The following is a 27,583-nucleotide window of genomic DNA, read 5'->3' as shown; positions in this document are numbered from 1 at the left end:
TTATAAAATTTGGTCACCCTGACCTATATAGACAGCCAAGATGTATCGCACACCACTAGCCTCTCCTCCGGGTCGCCATAGACAGCCATCCATTTCCGCATAACTTCTTGCGAACCAATCATAACATGCTCTGATAAGCCTCGCCCACAGTTACAACCTCGCTCCACGTGATTGGTCGGAACCAGCTCCACAAAGCCAGATTGGTTGCTAATATGGCCGCCGCTGTTTACTTTGCGGCTTCGACCGAATCCGCTAATCCACGGTGCACCTTTTCACCAAATGGCCGTATTTAACCCATGAGTGACTCCTCAGTGGCTCGTCATGATCACGTGTGCCCCTCTCAAGATGGCAGTGTAGTCACGTGAGCCACTCCCAAGATGGCAGCCCCGCTGGAGGATGAGTTCGAAGATGCCCCTGACGTGGAGCCCCTGGAGCCCACACTGAGTAACATCATTGACCAACGTTCCCTAAAATGGATTTTTGTGGGTGGCAAAGGTGGTGTAGGCAAAACCACCTGCAGGTGAGAGAGATGCAACGGCGACTGATAGAGAATGTATCCCGAACAGCAAACGGAAGCATCATAGCATACATGCTCATAGCCCCGCGTCAGGCGGGCAGCTCCCGGTTTTTAAGCCCCAAATGGCTTTATTTTGCTTATCTTTAGCCTGAAATTGTCTCTCCTTCAATAGAAATCAACGGGGAAAATACATTCTCCTAGACTTTTTTTAAATCTCTTCCCAAATTTTGACATGTATGCCATAGGTCCATATGTTTGGTAGGATATAACTGCCTCTAAGTTTGACAGAGACCACTGGAAGAAAACAGGCAGCAAAAGAAGTAGAGATTAGTTTAGGGGGAGGAGGAGACAGGCGTGCGAGCCGGTGAGGGACACATCTACAGTATGGTGACCAACTGGCATGGGTGCAAATTCAGAATGGTGAGCATGAAAATTCAGGACTAAGGGTTAAAATTCATGACAAAAATTCAGGACAAATATTCGGGACAAAAGGTATGTTTTACAGACACATCAGAGGAGGTCATGCCATAATATATAAGTACGTAAATAGACAACCAACATAAGTACAAGACCAAATACGTTTAAATTAGTTTGTGACAAACATGGACTTAACAGTTTTTTGGTGTGCATGCAGCTTTGAGCAACTGCGCAGGTATTTTTGTCAATCAATCAATCATTGCATTTCTAAAGCGCGCTACATACCCGTGAAGGTCTCAAGGCGCTGGTGGGAGGGGGGCGCTACTGATCGAAGAGCCAGGTCTTGAGGAGTTTTCTGAAGGCCAGCAGGTCCTGAGTCTGTCGTAGGCTGGTAGGGAGGGCGTTCAAGGTCTTGGCGGCGAGGTAGGAGAAGGATCTTCCACCGGCGGTGACTTTTCGGATACGAGTAACTGAGGCGAGTGCGAGGTTGGCTGAGTGGAGGCTTCGGGTGGGAATGTGGAAGCTGAGTCGGTTGTTGAGGTATGTGGGTCCGATGTTGTGTAGTGCTTTGTGTGCGTGGATGAGGAGTTTGAAGGTGATCCCCTTGTTGACGGGGAGCCAGTGGAGGCTTCTCAGGTGGGGTGTGATGTGGCTGCGTCGAGGGGCGTTGAGGATCAGTCGTGCCGAGGCGTTCTGGATTCTTTGTAATCGTTTCAGGAGCTTGGTTGTTGTTCCTGAGTAGAGGGCGTTTCCCTAGTTGAGTCTGCTGGTGACGAGGGCTTGGGTGATGGTTTTTCTCGTGTCAGGAGGGATCCACTTGAAGATCCTGTGGAGCATTCGGAGGGTGTTGATGCAGGATGCGGAGACGGCGTTGACTTGCCTGGTCATGGAGAGGGTGGAGTAGAGGATGACCCCCAGGTTGCGTGCGTGGTCTGTGGGTTCCGGGGCTGAGCCTAGCGATGTGGGCCACCAGGAGTCGTCCCAGGCTGATGGGGCGGTCCGAGGATGAGGAACTCCGTCTTGTCTGAATTCAGCTTCAGTCTGCTGTCCTTCATCCAGTCGGCTACGGCCTTCATTCCTCTGTGGAGGTTGGCTTTGGCGGTGTGGGGGTCTTGCTGGGTGTCGTTGGCGTAGGAGATGATGTTGAGGTTATGTTGTCATGCGACGTGGGCGAGCGGCGCCATGTATATATTGAACAGCGTCGGGCTGAGGGAGGACCCCTGTGCGACGCCGCAGATGATCTCTGCGGTTTTTGATTGGAAGGGTGGGAGGCGGACGCTCTGGGTTCTGCCGGAGAGGAAGGATGTGGTCCAGGCCAGGGCCTTCTCTTGAATTCCGGCGTCAAGGAGGCGTGCTGCTAGGGTGCAGTGGCAGACTGTGTCAAAGGCTACTGATAGGTCCAGGAGGATGAGGGCGGCTGTTTCTCCTTTGTCCATCAGGATCCTGACGTCTTCAGTGGCAGCGATGAGGGCGGTCTCGGTGCTGTGGTTGCTGTGAAACCCGGATTGGGAGGGATCCAAGATGTTGTTGTCTTCGAGGTAGCAGGTTAGCTGTTTGTTGACGATCTTCTCTGTCACTTTTGCCGGGAATGGGAGCAGGGAGATGGGCCCGAAGTTATTGAGGTCTTTGGGGTCCGCCTTGGGCTTCTTTAAAAGGGCGTTGATCTCGGCGTGCTTCCAGCTTTCCGGGAAGGTTGCTGTATCGAAGGAGTTGTTGATTGTTTTCTGGAGGTGGGGCGCAATGGTTGTGCTGGCTCCGTGGAAGACTTGGTGAGGGCAGGGGTCGGAAGGGGATCTGGAGTGGATGGAGTTCATGGTTTTGATGGTGTCTTCATCGCTGACGTGGGACCAGGCGGTTGGTGGGTTCAGGGGTGGTGGACTCGGTGGTTGGTGCGGTGGTGTCGGTTTTGAAGCTGTAGTGGATGTCGGCGATCTTGCGATGAAAGAAGGTGGCCAGGGAGTCGCACAGGTCTTGTGATGGTGGGATGTCGTTGGTGTTGGCGCTGGGGTTGGAGAGTTCTGTCACGATGTTGAAGAGCTCTTTGGTGTTGTGTTCGTTGTCTAGGCAGTTGTTGAAGGCGGTCCTCTTGGTGGTTCTGATGAGTTGGTGGTGTCTGCGGGTGGCGCTCTTGTGGGCTGTGTGGCTGTCTGGTGTTCGGTCGTGGAGCCATTTCTTATCCAGCTTCCGACAGGTGCGCTTGGAGATCCGGAGGTCTTCGGTGAACCAGGCGGCTTTCTTGTTGGTGTGGTTGGTTGTGGAGGTCTTGAGAGGGGCGAGGGTGTTGGCGCAGTCGTTGATCCATTGTTTGAGGTTGGCATTTCATATCTTCATAATTTATTTTTATGGTTACTGCACTGGGTTGTCCCATCTTAAAGATGAGAGCCAAGCAGGGCAAATACTGTCTGTGATTATTGAAAATTGTTTTGAGAGGTCAGTCTTTGGCTCACAGTCAGAGACTGACTCCTCTAAAAGATTCTGATTGGTGTTCCAAGAAAATAAAGCAGTAAATACTGACTGCATGCTGGAGTCATGTGGAGTGAACTTACTAGTAAAAAGAGGTCACCCTATGACTGCACTGAGAGGCCCATTATCATTCTGTTTGTGAAAATTAGGCCAACATACAGAATGATAATGGGCCAATAGCATCAGTGCCAGTTTGGGGAGGGGCTGTTGCAAGCCATTGATCACAGCAGGAGCACGAGCGGGCCCCTGCAGTGAGTTACAGAACTCTCCGGCTGCTTTCAGGGGGACTGTGCAGAATTACGGACAAATGGCATCCGTGAAAGAAATCTACAACATCATGATGTCCAAATAACGAGCGGTCTGTGAAATTTACGGAGGGTTGGTTAACCTAATCTACAGATCTGGCGAATGCTACCAGAACATTAAGGTGGAAATAAGTTTGGTGGCGTGGAAGGGGGCACATTATACAGCCGTAGCTGAGTGCAGCACCACCAGCAAACCGATGAGGAGACAGGTGTGGAATGGGAGTCCGAGACAGCCTGCTGGTGTGGAAGAGCTCACCTGCAAGGGAGGAGGTGACCAACCTGGGAAATACAGTGATATAGCCCTTAAGAAGATAAGACAATACCTCTGGTTGAGGGTGTTTCCTGAAGGTACTATATGATCAGTTCCACTGGAATTATGCAACAAGGGAGGACCAAATTATGTGGCAGGGTTTACTAAAATATACGTCAAGTAAAGGTAGCTGAGTTACTGCACACTGTGAAACCTCATAAAACTTGTTAAGATAGCACATCTTTATGGTTTAACTTTTAATCCCACTCCACTAGCCATCCTAAAAGATTAAACTTGCTTAGAGTTGAGCCTATCGAGTGTGATTACTTTTTCTTCTGTATTTTAGTTCTAATTCCTTTACCACCTACTGGTGTATGGCTTGAGTGCTCACTATTGCATCTTTTGAGACAAGTTTAGAAAATGAACAATACTGGTATCCAAACTGTAGGACATAGTCTTAAGCTTTGAATCACTAACAGTAAATTTCAGTATCTGCCACACATCTTACATTGTCCAGTAACCAGCAAATGACACAGTGCTCTAGGGGTACGTTTCAGCTATGGAAGTATCCTACACTTGCCACTTTATCTAAATGCACTGAAAATATACAATGTGGGCCACTTGTTCAAAGCATTTTCATTAGCGCAAATTGTCTGAATCGCAAAATCTCTCCATTTGCGACTGCAAAAAAGGTTTTTCCTGATGTACAAAAACCCATTGCAGTTTGCGTGTTGAAATTGCCATTTGGAAGGGGCATTTTTAGGGTGTCCATTCCAAATAGTGATTTCCAGTGTAATGTATAAAGGTTTTGTGACCGAAATGCGGATGCAAAACCTTGATATTTGACCACCAAGTCAAAGTTGGTGTTAAGGCTTTTTGCATACTGGACGGGCCCCCATTGAACCCCTTCCCTTTTGTGAATGTTGGAAAAACATTTTTTATTGTTTAAATGCATCTCGTTTTCCTTTAAGGAAAACAAAAAAAACTTAATTCAAAGGCAATCATAGCCCACTTCGCCCATCGGCAAGACCTCAACATCCTCTCCTACGCCGATGACACCCAGCTGATACTCTCCCGTACAAAGGACCCCCACACCGCCAAAACCAACCTTCACGAAGGAATGAAGGCCGTTGCTGAATGGATGTGGAACAGCCGACTGAAGCTGAAATCTGACAAGATGGAGGTCCTCATCCTCGGATCCAGCCCTTTGGCCTGGGACGACTCATGGTGGCCGACCGCACTGGGAACCGCTCCAACACCCACCGACCACGCACGCAACCTAGGGGTCATCCTCGACTCCACCCTCTCCATGACTAAACAGGTCAAGGTTGTCTCCTCCTCCTCCTGCTTCAACACCCTCTGCATGCTCCGTAGGATCTACAAGTGGATCCCCACTGAAACAAGAAGAACAGTCACCCAGGCCCTTGTCAGCAGTAGGTTGGACTATGGAAACACCCTCTACACAGGAGCCTCGGCCAAACTCATGAGATGGCTCCAATGCATCCAGAACGCCTCTGCAAGCCTGATCCTCAACATCCCTCGCAGCAGCCACATCACACCCCACCTGAGACCTGCACTGGCTCCCGGTCAACAAGAGGATAACCTTCAAGCTCCTCACCCACGCACACAAGCCACTCCACAACACTGGACCCAACGTACATCAACAGACGACTCAGCTTCTACACCCCCACCTGCCAGCTCCGCTCCGCCAACCTCGCCCTCGCTACAGTCCCCTGCTTCCGAAGAGCGACCTCAGGCTGCAGATCGTTCTCCCACCTTGCCGCAAAGACCTGGAACATCCTCCCCATCCACCTACGGCAGACTCAAGTCCTGCTGATCTTCAGAAAACCCCTCAAGACCTGGCTTTTCGAGCAGTAGCAGCATTCCACACCCCAGCGTCTTGAGACCCTCACGGGTGAGTAGTGCGCTTTACAAATGATATGATTGATTGATTGATTCATTGCTGACCTCAGCTGGCCACCATCACTGTGATGACAGACATTCCTATTGGGTCTCAAACTGTGATCTACCTCATTAATATTCATGTGATAGGTCGATTTGCGACCCACTAGGAATTGCAAGTATGAAACAAATAGTTTCATAAATAAGCACTAGAGGTTTCCAAATAGCGATTTGGATAAAATCGTTATTTGGAAATCGCTATTCCTATTCTTTGTGCATCTGGCCCTGTATTCTGAAGTGGGACAGGGTTCACAACACAAGGATTTCTCTCTGGGAAGAGCAGCCACTTGACCGTGCCATCGGAATCACTGCTATCTAAGGTTGAAGACTATTTGGAAACGCGGACCCCGGAGATTTTTTTTTTCTTTTTAAATCCCATCCTTCCATTTGACCAAATTGCCAATGACAGCGCTTGGTTTTGATGACCATTGTGGGTACCTATTTTCCAGAGGCCCTCAACCTTTTCTATAACTCCCTCCTTGTCTAGCTTTCTTAGGTTTTCCTCTACTTGCAGGCAACTGTGCAATAGGTTGTGCTGCAATGTCGGACCCACCAGCCAAATAGTGAGGTTGTTGTGAAGGTCTATTGGCTGGCTCCGAAAGTAGCCTACACCTGTGATTGTGTATCTGAATTCTTGCCTAGTCTTGTATCTCACACATTCTTACACTTAGCTCAAATTGTAACACCTTGCCATGCTGAGCCTGACTACTATGTGTGCATTGTCCCCTTACCAGTCGGTCACACAGAATGTTGCCTTTATCTTGTGTTTCTAATGCTAAATTTCTCTTTGATATGTGCCACCCACCAGTAATTGTTCCTGGCCTCCACAGGTGTAAAGTTGAGTCTTCATCTTTGTCCACTGTGATCACTTGATGAACTTTAGATGTTATGTTTTGTCTACTATGTTCACAGACGCTTCTATTTATTAGGGCAGTGACATTGCAAAGATGGATCATAATTTGGCATTTGGGTGGAGATTTTTTGGATCTTTCAATGCGATCAGTGAAATATATCAAGAAATACTGTCCTTCCTTTTTTTTTTTTTTACCACTGTTATTGACCAGGAGAGAATTTGTGGTTGATTTGTGGCCCTCGTATGCTGTTCACGGTAACATCCAATTTACAAAACTGACACCCCAACTTAACTCTTATTGTCCGAGACTGGCAATATAATCAAAATAAGATAAAAGAAAACCATGTACCAATTTAAGTCAACCATATACCCTGGTGCACTTTGCTGATAAAAATCAAAACACTACCCATCTCCCCCCCCCCCCTCCCCCATGGGGACAGGTGTTTGATTTTAACTTTGATTTGTTCCGGTTCCCAAAGTTACAGTGTTTACCCTTCTTTTCGTAATTGGTACTTTGCAACAAGACTACACAGTGAATATAGAAAATAATCTTTTTTCGTTTTCTCGTCCATTTAATCAACATTTATTTATATATTAAGTGAACGAGATGTATATACCGGGCTCGAAAAATCATAAAAATTTTACTAGACCTGCCGGTCTAGTAACTTTAATAATCTACTCAACCTAACTGTAATGTACTTGACCAGTGAACTGGTCTGAAATTGTGTGATCGTAGGCAAATATTTTATCTTGTGGAGCTGCCATTTTCCTTATTATCACATAAGCGAGCACCTTCAAATATGCACTCTTTCTGCTGTTCAAAAAACCTCTTTTTATTTACTAGACTAAATGTTTGCTCCATATATAACAAGAATCAAGTCCATCTATAGGTTACACATGATCCCTGGCTTGCCTCTTATCTCACTAATAGCGTTGTCATCTGGGTAGAAGCTGTAATAATTCACAGTTCAGGTTTAAAAACTCACTTTTCATAAATATATTACTAAAGCATAATGTAGTAGTGCACTGTCATTTACAGATTAGCTCATAAACAATGTTTGGTAATTGGGTTTCAGCAAAAATATTTAACATTTGCACAAGTAATGGGTTCGAATTTGTTTTTATCTTATACAAATATTTTTTTCACCACAGAATTGCAACAAACCATGGCAATGCACTAGGTCTCGCATTTGTTGGAGTTGGAGCTACTTGCATAGTTAGTGGCAATGTTTTTTATTTGTTTTTTTGTTTGCAGTGGAGTGATTAATTAAAGAAAGAAAGTGCACACAAGAACATAAGCTTTTATAGCAACTGAACAGTAAAACTATGGTTATGTTAACTTGCAAACTTCAGGAAAGTGGCTGGCAGCAAGCGAGGCGACTGGCACATCGGGGTTTATGTTTCATTACATACACGTGCAAATGCACCATGACATGGTGTGTATTTTGTTTTAATTTACCATTTAGGCGTAATGCCGATGACACACTTGGACAAATTAACAATAAATGCCTGGCTCTTAATGTTGCTCTTAGACTGATTCAGATAACTATACAGTTAGGGTGATGAAAGAATGAGTTGAGAGTGGTCATGTACGTGTCTCCAACAGTAGCTAAACGACTAATCTACAGAAGGGCAGCATATATCGCACATATCAGGTCTGTCTATCTGTTTTGCCCACATGCAAATACGGTGGCCCATTCCTTATTATAGAAGCAGTACAAATGCAGCTCATGTGATGTGTGAATGCTGATTGGGTGCTTCTGGGAAAGACCTATAACTGACCCCTCAGCCATTGTGTGTTAACAGTCTTATAGATGTGCACAACGCAAGTGGGCGCGCTATTAGATAAGTGTGAATACTCATTCCACGCAGTACTACTGAAGCAACATTTGGTCTTTTGAACAATACAGGAGCATGGGTTATATGTTTGCAATCTTTCATGTTTTAAACTGAAGAATGCGCTGTGTCTAGTTACTTTTCTAGAAGGAAATTAGGACATTTTTCAACAGAAAGGGAATGCCAAATCAATATGATTGATCAATGAAATCTTTCTAGATGTGGAAAAAAAACTGATTCCGTTGCACACTAGGCAAAGAGTAGAAAAGCTAATGCACATTTTAACCTTGAAAGGAATCCAGACTACACTTCATATTTTAATAGCAAAAGTCTCCTGAAGCAAAGTATTTTTGATAACTTACTTCCAACGAAAATTGAGCTAAAGGCTACTGATCTCATGACAAACTCTCCAACAATTCCTTGCTTGCAAGATTGCAAGTCAGATTTATTCTCTGCAATCTGGCATAATCATTCTTGCTCAACATGGTTTGAGTGGCTTCTCATCACCCATGAAAAATAAACCGTTTAAGGTCCAGAATTCCCTGAAAAAAAGTTACATTGGCCTCGAGGTGCATTCTATTTTGGAAGGATTGTAAAGAAATGTGATGCGATGCTCGGCCAGAGTTCGACACTATGGTTCCTTGAAGAGGGCTGATTCTTGACAGGACCTCGGTTGGGGCTTCGTCCACCAGGTCTAGTTGGCCGGTCACTGGGATGATGGTTCCTCGGAGGTATGGGAAGGAGAGAAAGAGAAAGGGCTGTTAGTCCGACTGGTTTAAGATGCGTTGGTACCGAATACCTTCACCAGGGGTGCGGGGTATGAACAGACCGTGAGGAAGCTAGGGGACGGGTCAAGAGGGGGAAAGAGGAAGAATAGGAGGGGAGATGGGTGATGGAGTGGTGAACAAGTGCGGGGAGTTTTTACAGTTGTGTCCGTGACGGAGAACAGGTACTATACAATATATACAGTGTTAGGTGCAAAAGTGAGGACGTGACTGTTTACGCTACTGCTATTTACACTTGTGATATAGAAAGGGGTCGTTACTCACGTGCCCCGCCGCAACTCTCCCGCGAGTTGCGGCCGCTCTCCAGCGTCCTCCACCGGACTCCACCAGTCCTCGGTCCAGACTTCCTCGTCTTCTTCCTCGTCACCGTCCTTCTTCTCAGGATCACCGCAAGCTGTCTCCTGCCATGATTCCAACTCGTTGAACGAACTGCCGTCTTCGTTTCCGGCTTTTCCGTGTTCCGCCTCCAAGTAGGGGGAGGGACTTCTGGGGTTACTCGGGAGTCCTTCCGGTTTTCCGTTCGTCGTGATTGAGTCCTGCAAAGAAGGAGAGAAGGGTGGAGTCCGGGTTGCTAGGGATGCCGGAGGATCGGATGGCGAGGCCCTGGACCTTGAGGGAAGTGGTGGTTTAGGCGAGGTAGGGGGCGTGTCCCGTTCACAAGAAAGCAATGCTAACTGGGCAAACAGTCCATCGGAAAACCCATTGATCCGAGGCGGACTGAAATCTTGTGTACTAGGCTGCCCTGCTCACAACAACGATGCCGGCCTAAGTTTCCCGGGGCTGTGGTAAGCCCCCCTCATCCTCCCAACAACTTAATGTAAACTTATTATTCCAAGAGACGGCCCATGCCCTCTGGAGCTGATAAAAGCCCTGACCCCACCTTCCCCCCACTCTGCAAATCGCATGAAACCGGCCCAAAAAAACCAGCGGTTCGTAAGTTCAAGAACTACATGCCAGAGATGATTATCACATGCTCCGGATCCATGTTTGCCAGCACTGGGGATGCCACAAACAATAAACATTCCTGGATGAACTTCCCCGGCTCCTAAGGGCATTGGGCCTCGGCAACTGTCAGAACAGAAACCCACACACTGAATTTGAGAGGGAATGAAGGTGACCACAATAGAGCAGGCAGCACGGACGTGAAAGTGTGGGGGGGGGGGGGGAGTAGTACACTGGTCACCCCCTCCTGCTTGGCCACCATCTTGCCCAGGCACCGCTGCAGCACCACAACAACACTCAAACTTCCAGAAGTCACTTTGAAATGTATCCTGCAGCCTGCGTGAGCTCCTTTACCGGGGCCCTGCAAGGAGCAAAGCTGGAATCTTCCTGGCGGAGGTCTGGTTAAGTGGCAGAGGTGGATACAACGCAGGTTTTTCTGGTGCTCCAAATTTGACAAACACTGTGCATTTGAGTAGTCTGTGGTGCAAGCGTGCGCAAAAAAAGTTGTGCAAATACATAGCATTATCTTCTGATTTTAAAGTAGATTCTGCATAGGAAACGTGTCGCTTGAGTGCGAAAGCTTACCCAAAAGAAATACACACATTCAGTGATGTGGGCATGCTTGAGTCACAAACTGATGCGCTTCACTGTAAAGCAGCAGGAGTGCGTGCCATGAGGTTGCCTCCGTTCTCCAACTGCCCAGATGTTGGAAGGTGGCGAAAACGAAAAGGGGGGACATGGGGTGGGTCAGGAGCAGGGAAACTTTGACAACACGAGGGGAAAAAAACTATTCAGTACATACGCCATATGTTGGGATGAATAAGTGCGGCAGACGTAAAGCACGGAAACACATGAAGAAGAAAAGTAGTCCCCAAACGGATAAATAAACATGTAAAGTGTAATGATGTAGTACTTTGTCGGTGCTGCATGGAGAAAACCAGAAATGAGAAGGAGGGACAAAGACGGATTGCCCATTGGAAAGCAAGTATTTTTAAAGGACGCCAACCAAGACCAACGCAATTGGCAAGGAATGGGTGGAGTTCAACTGTTAAAGCATACACAACAGTTCGCTAAGCGACAGCACAGTGATGTATGCTTGACCTAAAAACGGGTCTTCATAACTAGTGAAATATGTTTGAACAGTTCACTTAGCTATTTCAGTGCTGTATTAGAAAAAAACCTGATATCTTACAGCCTTTCATTTAACATGCTTTGCACAGTTCAATTGTCATACAGTTCATTTTACAAAATCCTCTAACTTCAGTCACAGAAAGAAAAATAAATGTAGGAAGACAAAATTACTTTTGACCTCTGTCTCTGAAAGCTAGCAAATGTGCCAAAATGTAAAGGCATTTTTATTGCTCTTTCTGCTCTGTAGGCGAGTAATAAAGATGCCTTTAAATCTAGTTATATTGTCACATTTGCTCTGCTTTCAGAGGCAGAGGTCAAAAGTCAGTTTATCTTCCTACATTTACTTTTTGTTCTGTGACAGAAGTTAAAGGATTTTCAGCTTGCCCTTTGACCAGTAGTCCCTACAAATAGCTCGTCCTGATTAAATCTTGCTCGACAATGCAAGTGGATTTTTCGAGCCCTGATATAACAAAAAGTTACACTCTTTAAAAAATTATCACGAAGTTTTGGAGTAGCGTGCTACTCGCCAAAAAAGCCCTGCGACGCCTCGTTGGGGGTAGTAAGCGCTATGTAAATGCAATTACGAAACAATAGTTAAAAAATATTTAAAACATTTATTCTAAAAACAAATACCTCCCATCTTCCAAGACCTCTCTTCCGACACCACTACATATTTACATTCAGACTCTAAAAAAATAATAACATTCCTAGGCTCCTATTCCTCCTATTCAGTATTTTAAACCTATATTACATATACATTGGGGCTCATGACTGATGGGATATAAAAATAGTGATTCTCATTTTGGCAACTCACACCTATATTTTAACCACCTTCATTATATTGCTATACTGTATTATGGACCTTCAGGGAGCAAGGACTGCATGGGGGTATAGTTTCAAATCTAAACCGGGTCCCACCATGAGGGTCTATCATTATTTCAAATATTCTTGGGGCTATGCCATAAGAATAATCCCTGCACCACAATCTTGTGTTGAAGCACCTAGTGGCGCGGCATAAGAAAGCCCAGTGTTGTTCGCGGTCCCGATCCAAGGGGAGATCTTGGGCCCTGTCACAGAGCTGATCTTACCGACGTCGTCTTCAAAATGAATTGGAAATAGAAAGTTAACAAGCCAACCATGTAGATCCGGAGATGTCTACCTCTGTCGTTTTTTGACCAACTTTTTAAGATATTGTTGTCAACTTTTTTTGAGTAATTGCTCCCATTGTGCTAGGAACATGTCTCTTAACAAACCTATGGGTTTTAAACCTTGTGGAGAATGTCACAGCTAGATGTCTGTGTCTGATCTCCATTTGGTCTGTCTTTAGTGCCTGGGGTCGGACCATGACTCCAGGGCCTGTGTCGACTTTTGGCTGATGCACTCTAAGACGATCTGCGAGAGAGCATGAAGCTTCTAGCTGCATGGCATAAAAAGGCCCTCCAGCCCTTAGACAAACTCATGGTGTGCGGATCAGAACAGAGATTGCTACCAAGCCTGCAAGGAGTTTTGCAAAGATATATTTGTACTTCCTGTGTTTCCCTACTAATAAGCTAAGAAACAAACTATTATTAAATCAATTGCACTGTAAAGAGAATTAAATTGAAACACCATCATTATATGTTCAGAATGTAGTGGCTGAATTCAACAAAGCTGTCGCTAGAAGTCTTTATTACAGACTAGCACAAAACACAACTAATTGTGACTGTTATTGACACATTATTGCGGTCAATTAGAAGTAGAAAGTTAACAAAATACCTAGAATTTTGTATTGTGCAATGTCAGTTTATATCATGTTATCTTCCATTAATGAGAAGTAGGCCCTAATCCAGTATACAATAACTCTTCTCTTGGCTGGTGGCTGGGAGTGTGTCTCTTTGCCAGATACAAATTCCGTAATTTAGGCATGCCTCCAAACAGACACATCATGCCCTTTCATCAAGTGACCCCTTGGAACTAAACCCTGTTGTTTTCATGCATTGCTACATCTAAGAAGTACACAGTATCTTTCCCACTGCCTAAGCTAGTCTCATGTAAGCCAGTAAACAGGAGGTAGACTCATACCTTTTTTGGAGGTCAGGATGCAAATTATAGCCTTTATTTGCTCACCGTATCACGTTTATGACATAATAAGCAATTAGTGTGTGAACCTTGCAAATTTTCTAAACGGCAGCATGTGAATGATACTTTGGTTGTAGAACGTCCACGAGTACCTTAGACCAGTTTTTTTTGGTTATTACTGCTTATCTGGAAGGAGGTAACTAATGTGAAGGGCCACGTATATGTCGTGTTTGTTGACCTTAAAACTGCACTTGACTCTATAGATCGCACCAAGCTCTGGGTTGCCCTAAGGGATCTCGGTTTTCCTGGGGGAATGCTCCAACTCCTGGCTCGGCTGCACTTTGGAAATTACGCTAAAGTTAGGTGGAAGTTGGAACTCAGATGGTAGGCTGATTAACAGCATCCCTGTTCTGAAGGGGGTGCGCCAGCGTTGCGTCTTAGCACAAACTTTGTTCACATTATGCATGAATGGGCTTATAAAAGATCTTTTATGACAGTGGAGAAGGTCTACCAAAATTTGTGAACAAGAAAATCCCTTGTCTTTTATTTGCAGACGATAGATACGTTGCTCATTTCTAAAACCCCAATGGGCATCCAAAAAGTTTTAACCAAGTTTGCAAATGCCTGTAAAGAACGGGGTTTAGAAATCAACTGTTCAAAAACGAAGTCTATGGTTTTTAATCTATACAAGTCATATAAGGGGAAATTGAGGCTAGATGCACAGTGCCTAGATCAGGTTAAGGCTTTTGACTATTTGGGAGTCTGAATTAGTGAGAATTTTACATGGACTCCCCAAATTCAGAAGCGTCTGCTTTCATTGCAACATGCAGACAGTGCTATAGTAAAGAAAGTTAAAAGTTCTCCTTTTCGCCCAATTACACCAATCTTAGAATTACATCAGGCTAAAAGGAGGGGTGCAGACTTATATGGGGCCGAACTGTGGCGGCTGGAACAATTGAACCTACTAGAAGTAGCAGAAAAGTAATTTCTACATGCAATTTTAAACCTACAAAGGAATATTCCATTAGTACCCCTGCGCCTAGACCTTGCGCGAAGGTCTATTGTCCATTCAGCTGTCTTAAAGATGCTTATGTTTTGGATCAGACTTTGGAAAAACAAGATACAGATCCCTGTAAAGGAGGCAATAGAGGAATTATTTGCGCTCCATAGTCATACAGGGCGCTTGGTCTGGTTTTAACCCCTCCCATGCTCGTGACGGAACGGTTTCGTCACGAGCCTCGGGTCGGCTGTGCTGGTGACGGAACGGTTCCGTCACGGCCCACTCGCCGCACCTGTGCGGCGCAAATTCTCTACCTGCGCTGACGTTCTAAATAGCGGGCGGGGCCGTGAAGGAACCGTTCCTTCACAAGCACAGCTCACCCGCAAGCCTTGACGGAGCGGTTCCGTCACGAGCACGGGACCGCCGCTCAACCCCGCCTCCCCCTTAGTGCTGCGGCAGAATAGCCGCCGCCGCCGCAGCAGCGAAGGGGTTAAAAAAATATGGCAATGGTTCTATAAATTGGGATTGGGATTAGTGTGAGATAATCCGAAATCTATTACTAAAAGAATGGGGTCCCAGTTAAAGAGGTATTGGGAGTTTATTGATTCCACATGCACTCCCATTGAATGCAATGAAATGTAATTGGAAGAATGTGCCTGTAACCTTTCTGTGCCCCTCGTGCAATGCTAGACATGAAACATTAGAGCACTTCATAATCTTTTGTCCGTTTTACGCTAATTTGAGGAAAACCTGAACTATTCCGGCCTGTCAGGTGCTGTCTTTTTCACGCCCCATAGATGCCCAGCATGTTTTTACATCAGATAAAACGAGGTGGCTATACTTGCTTTACGCATGGTGGCGAAGGTCTAAAACCGGAATAAACCCATGTCTTAAGGGTTTGACTGCTACTGGAGAAGCAAGTATCAATGCACCATTGACGGCCGGTAATGCCATCTGATGTCTGTGACTTGACCTGATAGCTCTGGTCTTTTCTCCCCTTTCTTCCTCTTATCTAATTTTAATGTTACATGATTTAAAAAGTATTTTTTTAAGCTTTTATTATATTGCTATATTAGAATAAGTTTAGGGAATATGAAACTGTTGTGTACTCCTTAATTGTATGCTTCAAGCTCAAATTGAATTATGCATGTGAAGGAATATGAAGATGTTGTCTTACTTTTTAATTGATTTTTATGATTTAATATGCATTTGTATGCATTATGAGGATATTTTTATGTATGATCATGCTATTGATGGAAATAAACTACTACTACTAATAGTATTAAATGCACATCTATTTTCGTAGCAAGCCTTTAAAAAAACACGGTATGAACACTATAGACTTTCAAAACCGCACTGTAAAGAGATTACAGGTGTCACCCCGTCTTTGGACAGGCACCTAATGTCAAAGGTTATCTTTATGCAACAAGTTCGATACCCCTCCCTAAAGATGGTGGTAGCAGTAGCATCGGATGGATTCAGGAATGCTTGCATGGTGCAGCAGAAAGGCTCTCCTCGCCGGATTGTGTGTTCTGCCTGGTGGCTAGAAAGGAATTATTCAATTGCCCAAACCATACCTTCAAGAGAGGAGCAACTCTTGTTAGGGGAGCACTTTCGATAAATTGGAGAATGCGATTCAACAACGATTCTGGTGCATCTCTTCCTGGGCTGGCCCCTTTGCAGGTTGTGCCAGCCCCCCTCCTTCTGCCTGCCTTGTGACACTAAAGTCCTGTACGCATTCTGCTCTGCTTTGGACATTTCTCCTTTCCGGATGCAGAACTCTGTGGCAGCAGAGTGGGTGAGAAGCTTGGGTCGGATAGCGTTGTTACTAGTGTTCTATTGGCAGAGCAGGTCTGACAGATTACAAGGATCACAAATTTGCTAGCATTCGCTACAAGAATTTGCAATTCTATTAAGGACACGGAGGCGAGGATTATGCTTCTCAATCTTTACTAGAAGCTCACAGCAGCCAATGAAAATGCTTGCTTTTCATTCAAGTAAAACGTTAAACTGCATATCCCATCATGCTTTACACATAACCACGCCCCCTTAGTCCATAAGAGGCCTCAGCCTACCGCCATCTTCCTCTTTCTTGCGGTGAACAGCTCCAACCGAACTTTGGAAAACTCCAGAACACTTCTAACGGGAAGAAGAACAACCTCAGGCGAACCATCCTGGCAATCTTTGAGGCTCAGTCACTCTTTTTATCAGAACCTGAAAGAAAGGATAAGAGACCGTAACCACCATAACCATCTGGGTGGGCAAGCATTTATAACTTCATATACAATGCCGGGTGGGATAATCCTCGCCTCCGTGTCCTTAATAGAATTGCAAATTCTTGTCGCGAATGCTAGCAAATTTGTGATTCTATGGCAGGACCGGAGGCTTCTGATTATGCACGTTTAACGCTTATTGAAAACAACAGAGGTAATATCCCCCACCGACTTATAATAAAACGTTTTGAAGGTCGATTCTGACGACCAATCTGCACAATGCATAATATCATGAATGCTGGAGCCCAACATGAACGATTTCGATGCCATAGCACCCCTGACAGAATGCGCACCAACATGGTGATATCAATGCCCGCTTCTTCCATCACAAAACGAAGCCATCTGGCAATGGTGGCCGCAGCCACTGCTTTGAATGGCTTTTGTAAGGCTATCAAAAGCTGCGAACAGCCCTGAGGCCTAACTGCCGCAGTACATTCCTCACAAGTCTTTAGACATTGAACGACACATAACTTTTCATTCTCCTGAAATGCATTATAAGACACATGTGTAGACAATGTTTTAGTACGCCTAAAAATCTGAAAAGAAACTCCTTCCGGAGTAAATACTCTACCTGTTATGTCCAGCGCGCGCACGTCCGATGACCTCCTGCACGCCGAAAGGCAAAGCAACATGGCCAGCTTGGCTGACAGCTGTTTTCTGGAAAGGGACGGGTTAGCTGGCCATTTGTCAAATAGGTCTAAAACTCGCTTAACATCCCACAAACCAGAATATTTAGGTTTAGGGGGATTTTCTACCCTAATACCCTTCAACAATTTGCACACGACAGGGTGCATACCAATTGGCCTACCATCCAGCTGAACATGGCCCGCTGAGATGGCAGATCTGAAATTGTTGACCGACCGATAGGCCAGGCCCTGCGACGCCTTATCCGTCAGGAAGTTTAGCACATGGGGTAAGCCGGCCCCCACGGGATCCAAATGTCGTTCCACGCACCAATCCACCCAACCTTTCCAGGCCGAGGAGTATCGCTTCCTCGTGGAAGGAGCCCAGGCCTGCTTGATGAAATCTGCAGCCCTGCTCGAAATTCCTGGCACTTGCCACTGTTGCCTGAAAGCCTCCAGGCCATCAACCGAAGCCTGCCCTCCATTATCAAGGGATGCCTCTCCTGATGAGGGCCCAGCAACAGCATTGTCGACTCCGGGAGGAGTCTGGGTAGGTCGCAGCTCCACTGCATCAGCTTGGGGAACCAAGATTGGGACGTCCACCAAGGTGTCACCATGACCACTTCCGCGTTCTGTCTGATTACCTGTGACATCGCTCTGGGGATCAGCAGGAAGGGGGGAAACGCATAGTGAACCCCCACTGACCAGTCCTGGAGAAAAGCGTCCGTCGCCTGAGCCAACGGATCCGGTCTCCAACTGAAAAATCGAGGGATCTGGTAGGTCAGCCTCGACGCAAATAAGTCCGTCTCGAACGGACCCCAAATGCTCTCCAGCCACTCGAACATCCTCGGGAGCAACTTCCAGTCGCTGAAGTCCCTGAGGTACCTCGAGTTCCAGTCCGCTACCTGATTGGACTGACCCGGGAGATATTCCGCAATGACCGAGATCTGGTTGCGGAGGCAGTAATGCCAAAAATCTTTGGCTATTTGCACAAGCATGGACGACCTTGTGCCTCCCAACTTGTTGATGTACCTCACCGCCGAAATATTGTCCAGACGCAGGAGGATACAGCAGGATGTCTGCTGTGGGGATAACGTTCTCACCGCGAACGACCCCGCCAGCAGTTCCAGACAATTGATATGAAGAGAAAGCTCCTCCGGGGACCATCGTCCTCCTGTGGAGATGTCTCCACAACGCGCGCCCCAGCCCCATCGGCTGGCGTCGGACTCTATCGTGATTTCCGGGAGGGAACCGAAGATCGCTCGGCCATTCCAAGCGTCGACGTGTCCCAACCACCATTGCAACTCTGTCCTCACCTCTTGCGTGAGGGGAATGCTGTCTGAATACGATAGACCCTTCTGAAGATGTCTGATCTTCAACTGTTGCAGGGCCCTGTAATGAAGCGGGCCCGGGAAAATCGCCTGGACTGAAGACGCTAGAATTCCGACCATTCTCGCCAGTGCTCTCAGGGAGACAGACTGGCTGCTTAGCAGTTTCCGGATCTCTTTCTTCAGATCCCGAAGTTTGTCCTTCGGAAGGCACAACTGGGCTATCACCGAATTCACCGTGAAACCTAGAAAATCTATAACTTGTGAGGGAACCATGACCGACTTCCTGGTGTTTATAACAAAACCCAGATCCTGCAAAATAGTCGTGGTCAGCTGGAGGTGCCGCAAGAGAGTCTGCTGACACTGGTCCACTATCAGTATGTCGTCGAGGTATATGATCAGACGAATACAACGCTCTCGGAGATACGCTACTACCGGCTTCATCACCTTGGTGAAGCACCAAGGAGCCGAGGAGAGCCCGAAAGGCAGAATCAAATATTCGTACCATCGGTCTCTCCATTTGAACTGAAGAAACCTGCGATGCGGGGAAAAATCGGAATAGAGAGATACGCATCTTTCAGGTCCAGCCGGACCATCCAATCTCCCACCTGCAGCAGGTCCGTTAAAAGATGGATGCCCTCCATCTTGAAATGGTTGTACGTCAGGAATTGATTGAAGTCCCTGAGATTTAAAACTAGTCTGTTTCCACCCCCTTTTTTCTGAATAACAAAAATGTTGCTGCAGAAACCGTGAGGGCTGCGAATACTTGGTGCAATCGCGCGCTTCTGCAGCAAGGCCGCAATCTCTTCGTCTATAAAACTGGCCTCTAGTTGGGAAAAATTGAGAATTGGGGGTACGCTTGCCTGAACAGGACGTGAGTAAAACTCCAAGTGAAAACCCTGAACTGTCTGTAAGACCCAAGCGTCCTGTATAAGGTCCTCCCACCGCCCCAGGCAGTGCCGGGTCCGACCCCCCAGAGGAAGAAGGGAAGTATCTGAAAGTCTCACCTGAACTCTGTTGGTGCTTGAACTTCCCCCGGCCATCTCCAGTTTAGTATCTGTTTTATGCTGAACCTCCTACGGGAGGGGTAGAAGGTCCCTCCTCGTGTTGAGTCAAAGTCATTTCTGCCCTTTCCGAAGTCGCCTCTGTGGGGGCCAGGAGGACCTCCTCGGCCTGACGAGCGACCCCCGCCTCGTCCGGCCCTGTGAAAAACACCCTGGTTGAGAGCGCGTTTGATGCCCGACTGGGCCTTGTCCAATGCCGTAAAGGTACCTACATATTTGGAGACGTCCTTGACGAACTTGTCACCAAAAAGACCTTCTGCAAGGGGTCCCTGCTCTGCGTCAGCGAGCTCTGTTAAATTCGAGTCCATCTTCATGAGCAAAGATTTTCTTCTCTCTGCCGAGACGGCGCAGTTTGCGTTGCCCAAAAAACATATGGCTCTCTGGGCCCATCCAGCTAGCACGTCAGGATTTATGATGACCGAGGTCTCCTTGGCTACAAAGGCCATCTCTAGGATCTTTGCCAAGGGGCCGATGGCATCCAGCATTTTGTCCTGACACCCCTTCCAGGCCCTGTCCAAACCCCTCTTCGGGTCCTTAGTGAACTTCTTTAGAAAGGTGAGAAGGTTGGGGTCTATCTCCGGCGTTTCCGCCACCTGATTTGGGATTTCTGGTCTAGGGCACTCTGACCGCAAACGATTTCTCACATCCCTAGGGAAGCCCTTACGTAAATTATCATGAATATAAGCCGTGACCGCCGAAGGCGGCATCCAGTCTTGCGATCTGGGGTGTACTATTTCCAATGGGTCAAAGGTGAAAGGTGTATGTTCCGGCGCGAGGCTCTTGGGCTGCGCCACCTTTGCCTTCTTTGGAGGGTTGCGATCTTCTGAGGTGTCGGTGTCCGTATCTGTGTTTGTACCAGTGTCCGTGTCCGTATCCGTATCATGGACCCTACGCTTAGCTGTGGCCTTGCCCCCTGCGTAAGAATGGTCCGCCGTGTCCGGCAAGGTAGCTAAGGCCTGCGTGTGAGGCCAAGTGGCAGTGTCCCCTGAAGGAGGACCCGAGGTGGACGCCTCGCTCTTCTTCTTCTGAGGTTTGATAAAGCCATGTCTCTTGGCAAAACCTTCTAGTTGTCGTCGTATAGGACGAAGGGCTGAGGCCAGTGCCTGTTGCACTGTCTGTGGGACAGTAGTCTCCATCGCCCTGTTAACTGAGGACTGGACCGAAGCGTCCAAAGCACTAACAAGGTTGTCCTCCAAGGCAGCCGTCTGCCTGGTCCCAAATTCCTCCTCCTCATAGTACCCCTCATTAAACTGCTCTTCAGACATTCTGATGTACTAGGAATTTTACTCTAGACTGTGGTCACACAAACCAGGTACAAGGAGGGTCAGGGGGGGGGGGGGGGTCAGCCCACTCAGCACACTAAACTTTCACCACCTTCAACCCCCTCAGCAAAGCTGTAGTCAAGGCGGGCCAGAGACCCAGGCCACTGCAATACCTTGAGCGTGTGCGCGCTCTAAATCGGCCTTTTCCAGTATTTTACAACCTCACCAGGCGATCACTAAGGCAGAGGGACCCTTCCTAACACTCCGGTCGCAAAAGCGCAATTGAAACTAAAAACGCGGTTCGCGCCCGACGTGCAGCCCAAGCGCGACTGAATCCTACCAGAAACTAGCCCAATTCAGCGCGCTTTGGGCGCCCGTCGCGGCCGAGAGCCACCCGGCCTGTATGAGCGTCAGCGGCGATCAGGGAAGCCGTCTGCGCATGCGCTAGACGCGCGAACACTATGGGGAAACACCGGGATCAAGCAGGCTCAATGCGCAAGTTAAAGGCGTCCGTCTGCCTCCGGTCAACGACCGACGCTACCCTCGCGCCTATGAAGCGCGCTCTTGCCACAAGACGAATCGATCCACAGAACGACGGGCACAGAGGTGCTCCGCCGAAGCACCGCTACTCCCCCTGAAGAGGTAACAACCTCAGCATACCATATGTATAACAGTGCCAATTAGATAACAACCATACATAAACCAGGGTGACCAACCGTCCGTAAATTTCACGGACAGTCCGTAATTTCGGCCGTCTGTCCGTTGTCCGTGAAGGATTCTTTAACGGACGCCATTTGTCCGTAATTTTAACCCTAGGCACCGGTCGCACTACCCTACAGCCAGCCGGCACAGCTTTCACCCACCTCCCTTATTGACTCTGTTTCAAAGCTCAGAAACTAGCATTATTCGAGAGGCACAGCGGGATGGCAACCCTCACACCTTCAGCCCTTGATGACCCATTAAGAGGTGCTTGAAGGTGACTGAGAGGGAGGGGCTGCAGCTTCAGGAGCAGGGGCATCTATTCAGATGCAAACAGCCCTGAATGCGTCATGTCTCTGCCAATTAGGGGGGCTTCACACATTTCCTTTCAGCCCAGGGCCCCAAACACCCTAGAACCGGCCCTGATTACGCGCAGCACTGGTTCTCTTCACAGAGCTTAAATATTGTCACTACATTGTGAACAAACCTCCGTTCTTCAAACATGCAGTCTTAATTTAATAAAATAAAGAAATGGCACAATCGCACCCACACAGATTAACAAAGTATGGAGGACAATCAGTCTCCTGGAGTACCTCCTGTAAGTACTGTACATCACAGTGAGGGATGGCAAAACTAACATTTTGGAAAGAGCCTGATTTCTCGTTGTCTTGACCAGGAGGCAGTGAGGAGCCCTACCCCACCCTGAAAGAGACCAAGATTATACTAGAATACTGCATGCCCACCCCTGTGCCCACCCTGGTGGATCCTGTTCCCCCTCCTGTGATGGCTCCTTCCCCGCCCCAGTGATGGCTCTTCCCCCCCCCCCCGCCGCCTGTGATGGCTCCTGTCCCCCCCCCCCCCCCCCCCCCCCCCCCGGTGGTGGATCCTGTCTCTGCCCTGGGTGGCTTCTGTCCCAGTCCTGGAATGGCTCATACAGCGCAGGTGGAGTTCTTGATGGGCCTCTTGTCAAAAAGGCTCAGCTCAAAATTAATATGAAAAGGTGGGCGAGTGAGTAAGTGAAGGGATGGGTGGATGGCTGGATGAATTAGTGAAAGGGTGAATGGATGAATGAAAGATTGAATAGATGGATAATGAGAGAGGATGGATGGATTGATGAGTGAGTGGAAGGATGGAAGAGAGAAAAGGGAAATAGCTGGATGTATAGGTGGAAGGGTAGCTGGATGGGTGAAAGGGTGGATGGGTGAGTGAAAGCATGGATGAGTGAAAAATTGGATGATGAGTGAGTGAGTGGGTGGATGGATGAGTGACATGATGGATGGGTTGATGAATTGATAAATGCAAGGATGAACGGATGGACGAATGAGTGAAAGGGTGGATGCAAGGATGGATGAGTGAGTGAAAGGGAGGGTAGATGGACAAAAGGATAAATAGATGAATGAAGGAGTGAAAGGATAAATGGATGAGAGAAAGGATGGGTGAGTCATAGGGTGAATGGATGGATTCATGAGTGGATTAGTAGATGGATGAGTGGGTGGATGGATGGAAGGAAGGATGGCTAAGTGAAAGGGTTGATGGAGAGAGAAAGGGAGGATGGATGGATGACTAAAAGGGTGAATTGGTGAAGGGTGATTGGATGGATGAGTAAGTGAAAGGATGGCTGGATGGGTGAAAGGGTAAATGGCTGGATGGATGAGTGAATGGATGGATGGGTGGAAGAGTGGATGGATGAGTGTACAGATGGATAAGGTGAAAGCGTGGATGGATGGATAATGGATGGATGAGTGAAAGGGTGGATGGCGGGATGGATGAGTGAAATGATAGATGGAAGGATGCATGGTGGATAGGTTTGCAAATTGTTGAATATGTTTGGATATGGCTGGGCTTACTTATATACTATTGCGCGACCTCTGATGTGTCTGTAAAACGTATCCAATTGTCCTGAAGTTTGTCCTGAATTTTGACCTCCTGTCCTGAATTCCTGAATTTGTGTCCTGAATTTCGACCCTTTGTCCTGAATTTTTACACTCACCGTCCTGAATTTGCACCCATGCCAGTTGGTCACCCTAACATAAACATGTGCAACTCAGCAGATATAAACACAGAGGGAGTAAACAAGGTGCACTTAGCTCTGTGAGCAGCAAAGAAAGAGGAAGATGGCGGCAGGCTGAGGCCTCTTATGGACTAAGGGGGCGTGGTTATGTGTAAAGCATGATGGGATATGCAGTTTAACGTTTTACTTGAATGAAAAGCAAGCATTTTCATTGGCTGCTGTGAGCTTCTAGTAAAGATTGAGAAGCATAATCAGAAGCCTCCGGTCCTGCCATAGAATCGGGCACACTGGAACAGTGAGGGGCTGAATTATTAGTTACAGATGTAGCACTCATGCACGCAGTCTCCCTTTCTTTTGCTCACATAGCCTGCCTGTCTGCAAAGGTATGTGAGCACGAGTGGCACCTTGCATCACATACTCAAACGATGAGCAATGACAGTGAAGAAGATAAAATCTGCAAAAGAAGGGGAGAAATGTCAAATTCCTCCACATCTTCTGTCTCTACATTGTACAAACATTCTCTGTTTAGGCACCACAGTAGGCCTTCGTAATATTTGTGTGTGCACTCAGTTCGTACCATTACAATGCTTTTGATGGACAGTGCATACTTCACAAATTTGTGACATGCATGCATTTAGAGTAAGTGTAGAAGTCTCAGTGGCGTTGGTAGCCACTTGGCCGCCTGTGGTGGCCCCTGCCTTTGCTTCCCTGTGGCCATTTTGAAGATGGGAGGGGGGGTGATGCTGGCGATTCCTGCGTTTGCCGCATGTAAGGAGGGGCGCCGCAGGGGAGGACCGCCCCCCCCTTGCTAGCCACTGAGTGGTCTAGTAAGGAAGGGTAGTTGAAGTAATAAATGCTAGAAACATAGAGGAGTTCAAACGTGGGTTTATTCAGTAACAGAGATTCCCAACAACCGTGTCCGACTTCCTCAGGCAAAGACAGTCATCAACATTTTAAAGCGCACTCCCTGAGGTTCTAGGGGGGAACCAAATTTCCATGAACTCAGGGATAGCAGCACATAACATTGGACATACGCAGAAGAGTATTTGGGGAAAATACACCAGAGGAGAAAGGTTATAACACATCTCCCTTACCAAACAATTGAGCAGCGGAAAAACAAAGGGGAAACAACATATTGAGCAACAGTGCAAAAAAGCAATACAAAAAAAAACGAAGAGTGGAAAATGGATTACCAATATCCTTGTACAGAAAAGAACAAAAAAGACCAAATGATTTCAATTCAAAGTCTTTGTGCCTCTTGGGAGAACATATTTTCCTTTTGCTTGGTCTGACCTCACCCATGGTGGGCTGAACATAAACATTGTGATCACTCTTGTAGTGATATTTTGTTCAAAAAGTGGAACCAATCTATCTATGCTCCACAAGCGTCCATCTGCCATTGTAACCACATTTTTTCCAACTTCTTTTATTCTTTCAGGACCATAGTATTTATTGTATTTGTTCTAGTTTGTGTTAGGTTTTTTTATTGGGATCCATTGTCCCACCTTCCATTGACTTTTTTGACACCCCATTTGTCATCATAGTCTTGCTTATACTTCTTTTAATGAGCCCACATTTTCTCTCTGGCCTCTTGCCTATTCCATTCAAATGAGTTGTTTTCAAACAACCAATTGGGAGTTAATTTTGAACCTGGTTTGCGGCCTCTCATTAAACAAAATGGAGAATAGCCTGTCACACTGTTCGGTATGATGTGATAAGACCACAACATATCTTTAATAGTTTGAATTATTGGCTTAGAAGAAACCATGGCCAATTGTAAATTATCATTGATCATTCAGTTAAAACGCTCCACTAACCCATTTGCACGAGGGCAATAAAGAGGAGTAGAGATGTTCTTAATAGCCAGACTGACTAGAAACTTCTTCATTTCTTCTGACTTTATTTGGACACCATTGTCTGTGATAAGGGTGTGAGAAATTCCTTCATTGGTAAATACTTGGGAAAGAACTCCTATGATTGTTTTAGTGTCCACCTTATTGACAAATGTTACAGTAATCCATTTAGAAAAGTAATCAACCAACACTAAAATGAATCTCGTATGCAAACCTGATATTTGTGCGGGCCCAATTATATAAAAACCTATTTTATCCCAGGCTTTAATGGGAATTTCCACTAGTTCCAATGGCGTTTTCCTCATGCTTTTTGACTTGTCGCCGAGACCACAAGCATGACATTCGTTCACTAACTCTTCTACCACAGTATCCATGTAGGGGAACAAATATACAGACCGAAGTTTGCTTTTAGTAAGGTTCCTACCTAAATGGCCCTCATGAGGGGAATACCTTTGTCTGATTTCAGAATGTTATTACCATCTATGGACAGCTCTTCATTGACATTACAGTATGGTTGTATCTCCACAGGAGGTCTCCACATCTCCTGGGCCACCCCTTATAAATATTTTCACTGACCAGCTTTAAGGTAGCATCATATGACTTTCCCAACCCCCTTTTAAAATGGCGGGAATAACAACTTACAAAACATCAATCTTGTTCAAAATCCTCCTTCTTTTGATCAATGGAAAGACGAAAAAGCAAGTCTGCTACATGATTTTTGATGCCTGGTACATACTCTACCTTAACCTCATGCGCGCTAGCGTTATTTTGCTCGCATGCTGAACTATTGGGAATCGCACTTTACATGACAAGCTGGGCTCGTCATCAGCGTGCGAGGAGGCTACGCCATGACGAGCCCAGCTCGTCATGAGCGTGGAAGGGGTTAAAATTAAAACATTGAAAAGATATCAGCCATTACTTATTCTGGGTGTGGTTTTCTCTGTCTTTTATAGAAAAAATTGGTACAAGAGATTTGTGATCTGTTCTTAAAACAAAATGTAATCCCCACTAAAAAATATTTTAAATGATTGGTAGCCCAAAAGGGGGTGAGCTGAATGGACTGGCAATGTTGACAGGGGTGGGAATCTCAGCTGCTCCCTGCGCAGCAGTCCTCAATCGTCGCCAATTGTAGTCATAAATGCCAGAAGCGTAGAGAAGTTCAAACGTGGGTTTATTCAGTAACCGAGATTGCCAACAGCAGTGCCCGACTTCCTCAGCCAAAGAACGTCATCAAAATTCTAAAGCACACTCCCTGAGGTTCTAGGGAGGAACCAAAGTTCCATGAACTCAGGGAGAGAGGCACATACCATTAGACATAAGCAGAGGAATATTTGGGGAAAATACTCCAGAGGAGAAAGGTTATAACCGTAGTCCTCCTGGAGAGTCATCATATGTCATGTGCTTGTTCCTTGAACATAACCACCTAATAAAGAAGAAACCTTTTGGACTTAAGAACGTGTTTTTTTTAGAAGAAATAACATTTTTGCATTCATGAGGCGCCTGCTTCTGTTGCGTGACTTCCAATTTCTTTTCCCCATTTCAGCCCATGACGTACCCAATATCTGTGTTGTTCATATGCCTGTCTCTACCCCTCATGTGCTAGCCCTGTCTCTTGTCTCTGTCTCTTAACCCCTATAGCCAGTTCTTTCACCTTTGCCCTATTGACACCCACAGTCTACCCTTCAAGTTCCAAGTTTGTATTGTCTGCTCTCCTATCTTGCTTCCCGATGTCTTTGTTCTGATCCTTCCATGCCCACCTTTGTATTTTCTACTCTTAACATGCCCACCTCTTTTTGTTCACAGTTGCAGCTTGGCTGTCCAGCTGTCCAAGGTACGGGAGAGTGTGCTTATTATTTCCACTGATCCAGCCCATAACATCTCTGATGCCTTCGATCAGAAGTTTTCCAAGGTGCCCACCAAAGTGAAAGGCTATGACAACCTCTTTGCAATG

At 46.6% G+C, this 27,583-nt stretch overlaps 1 protein-coding gene across 1 annotated transcript; it reads left to right on the top strand.

Annotated features, from left to right (window-relative positions):
- Positions 1-233: 233 nt before the first annotated feature.
- GET3 (guided entry of tail-anchored proteins factor 3, ATPase) lies at positions 234-27,583 on the top strand (the record flags this gene model as incomplete). Its single annotated transcript, XM_086950638.1, has 2 exons — positions 234-520; positions 27,436-27,583. Coding segments are annotated over exons 1-2 (291 nt in total), but the record flags the coding sequence as incomplete, so codon positions are not given.

This window comes from Lissotriton vulgaris, unplaced genomic scaffold (assembly GCF_964263255.1).
Source record: "Lissotriton vulgaris unplaced genomic scaffold, aLisVul1.2 SCAFFOLD_562, whole genome shotgun sequence".
NCBI classification, from domain to species: Eukaryota; Metazoa; Chordata; class Amphibia; order Caudata; family Salamandridae; genus Lissotriton; species Lissotriton vulgaris.
The sequence above is the reverse complement of the archived record's forward strand: the minus strand, read 5'-3'. Positions and strand labels throughout refer to the sequence as shown.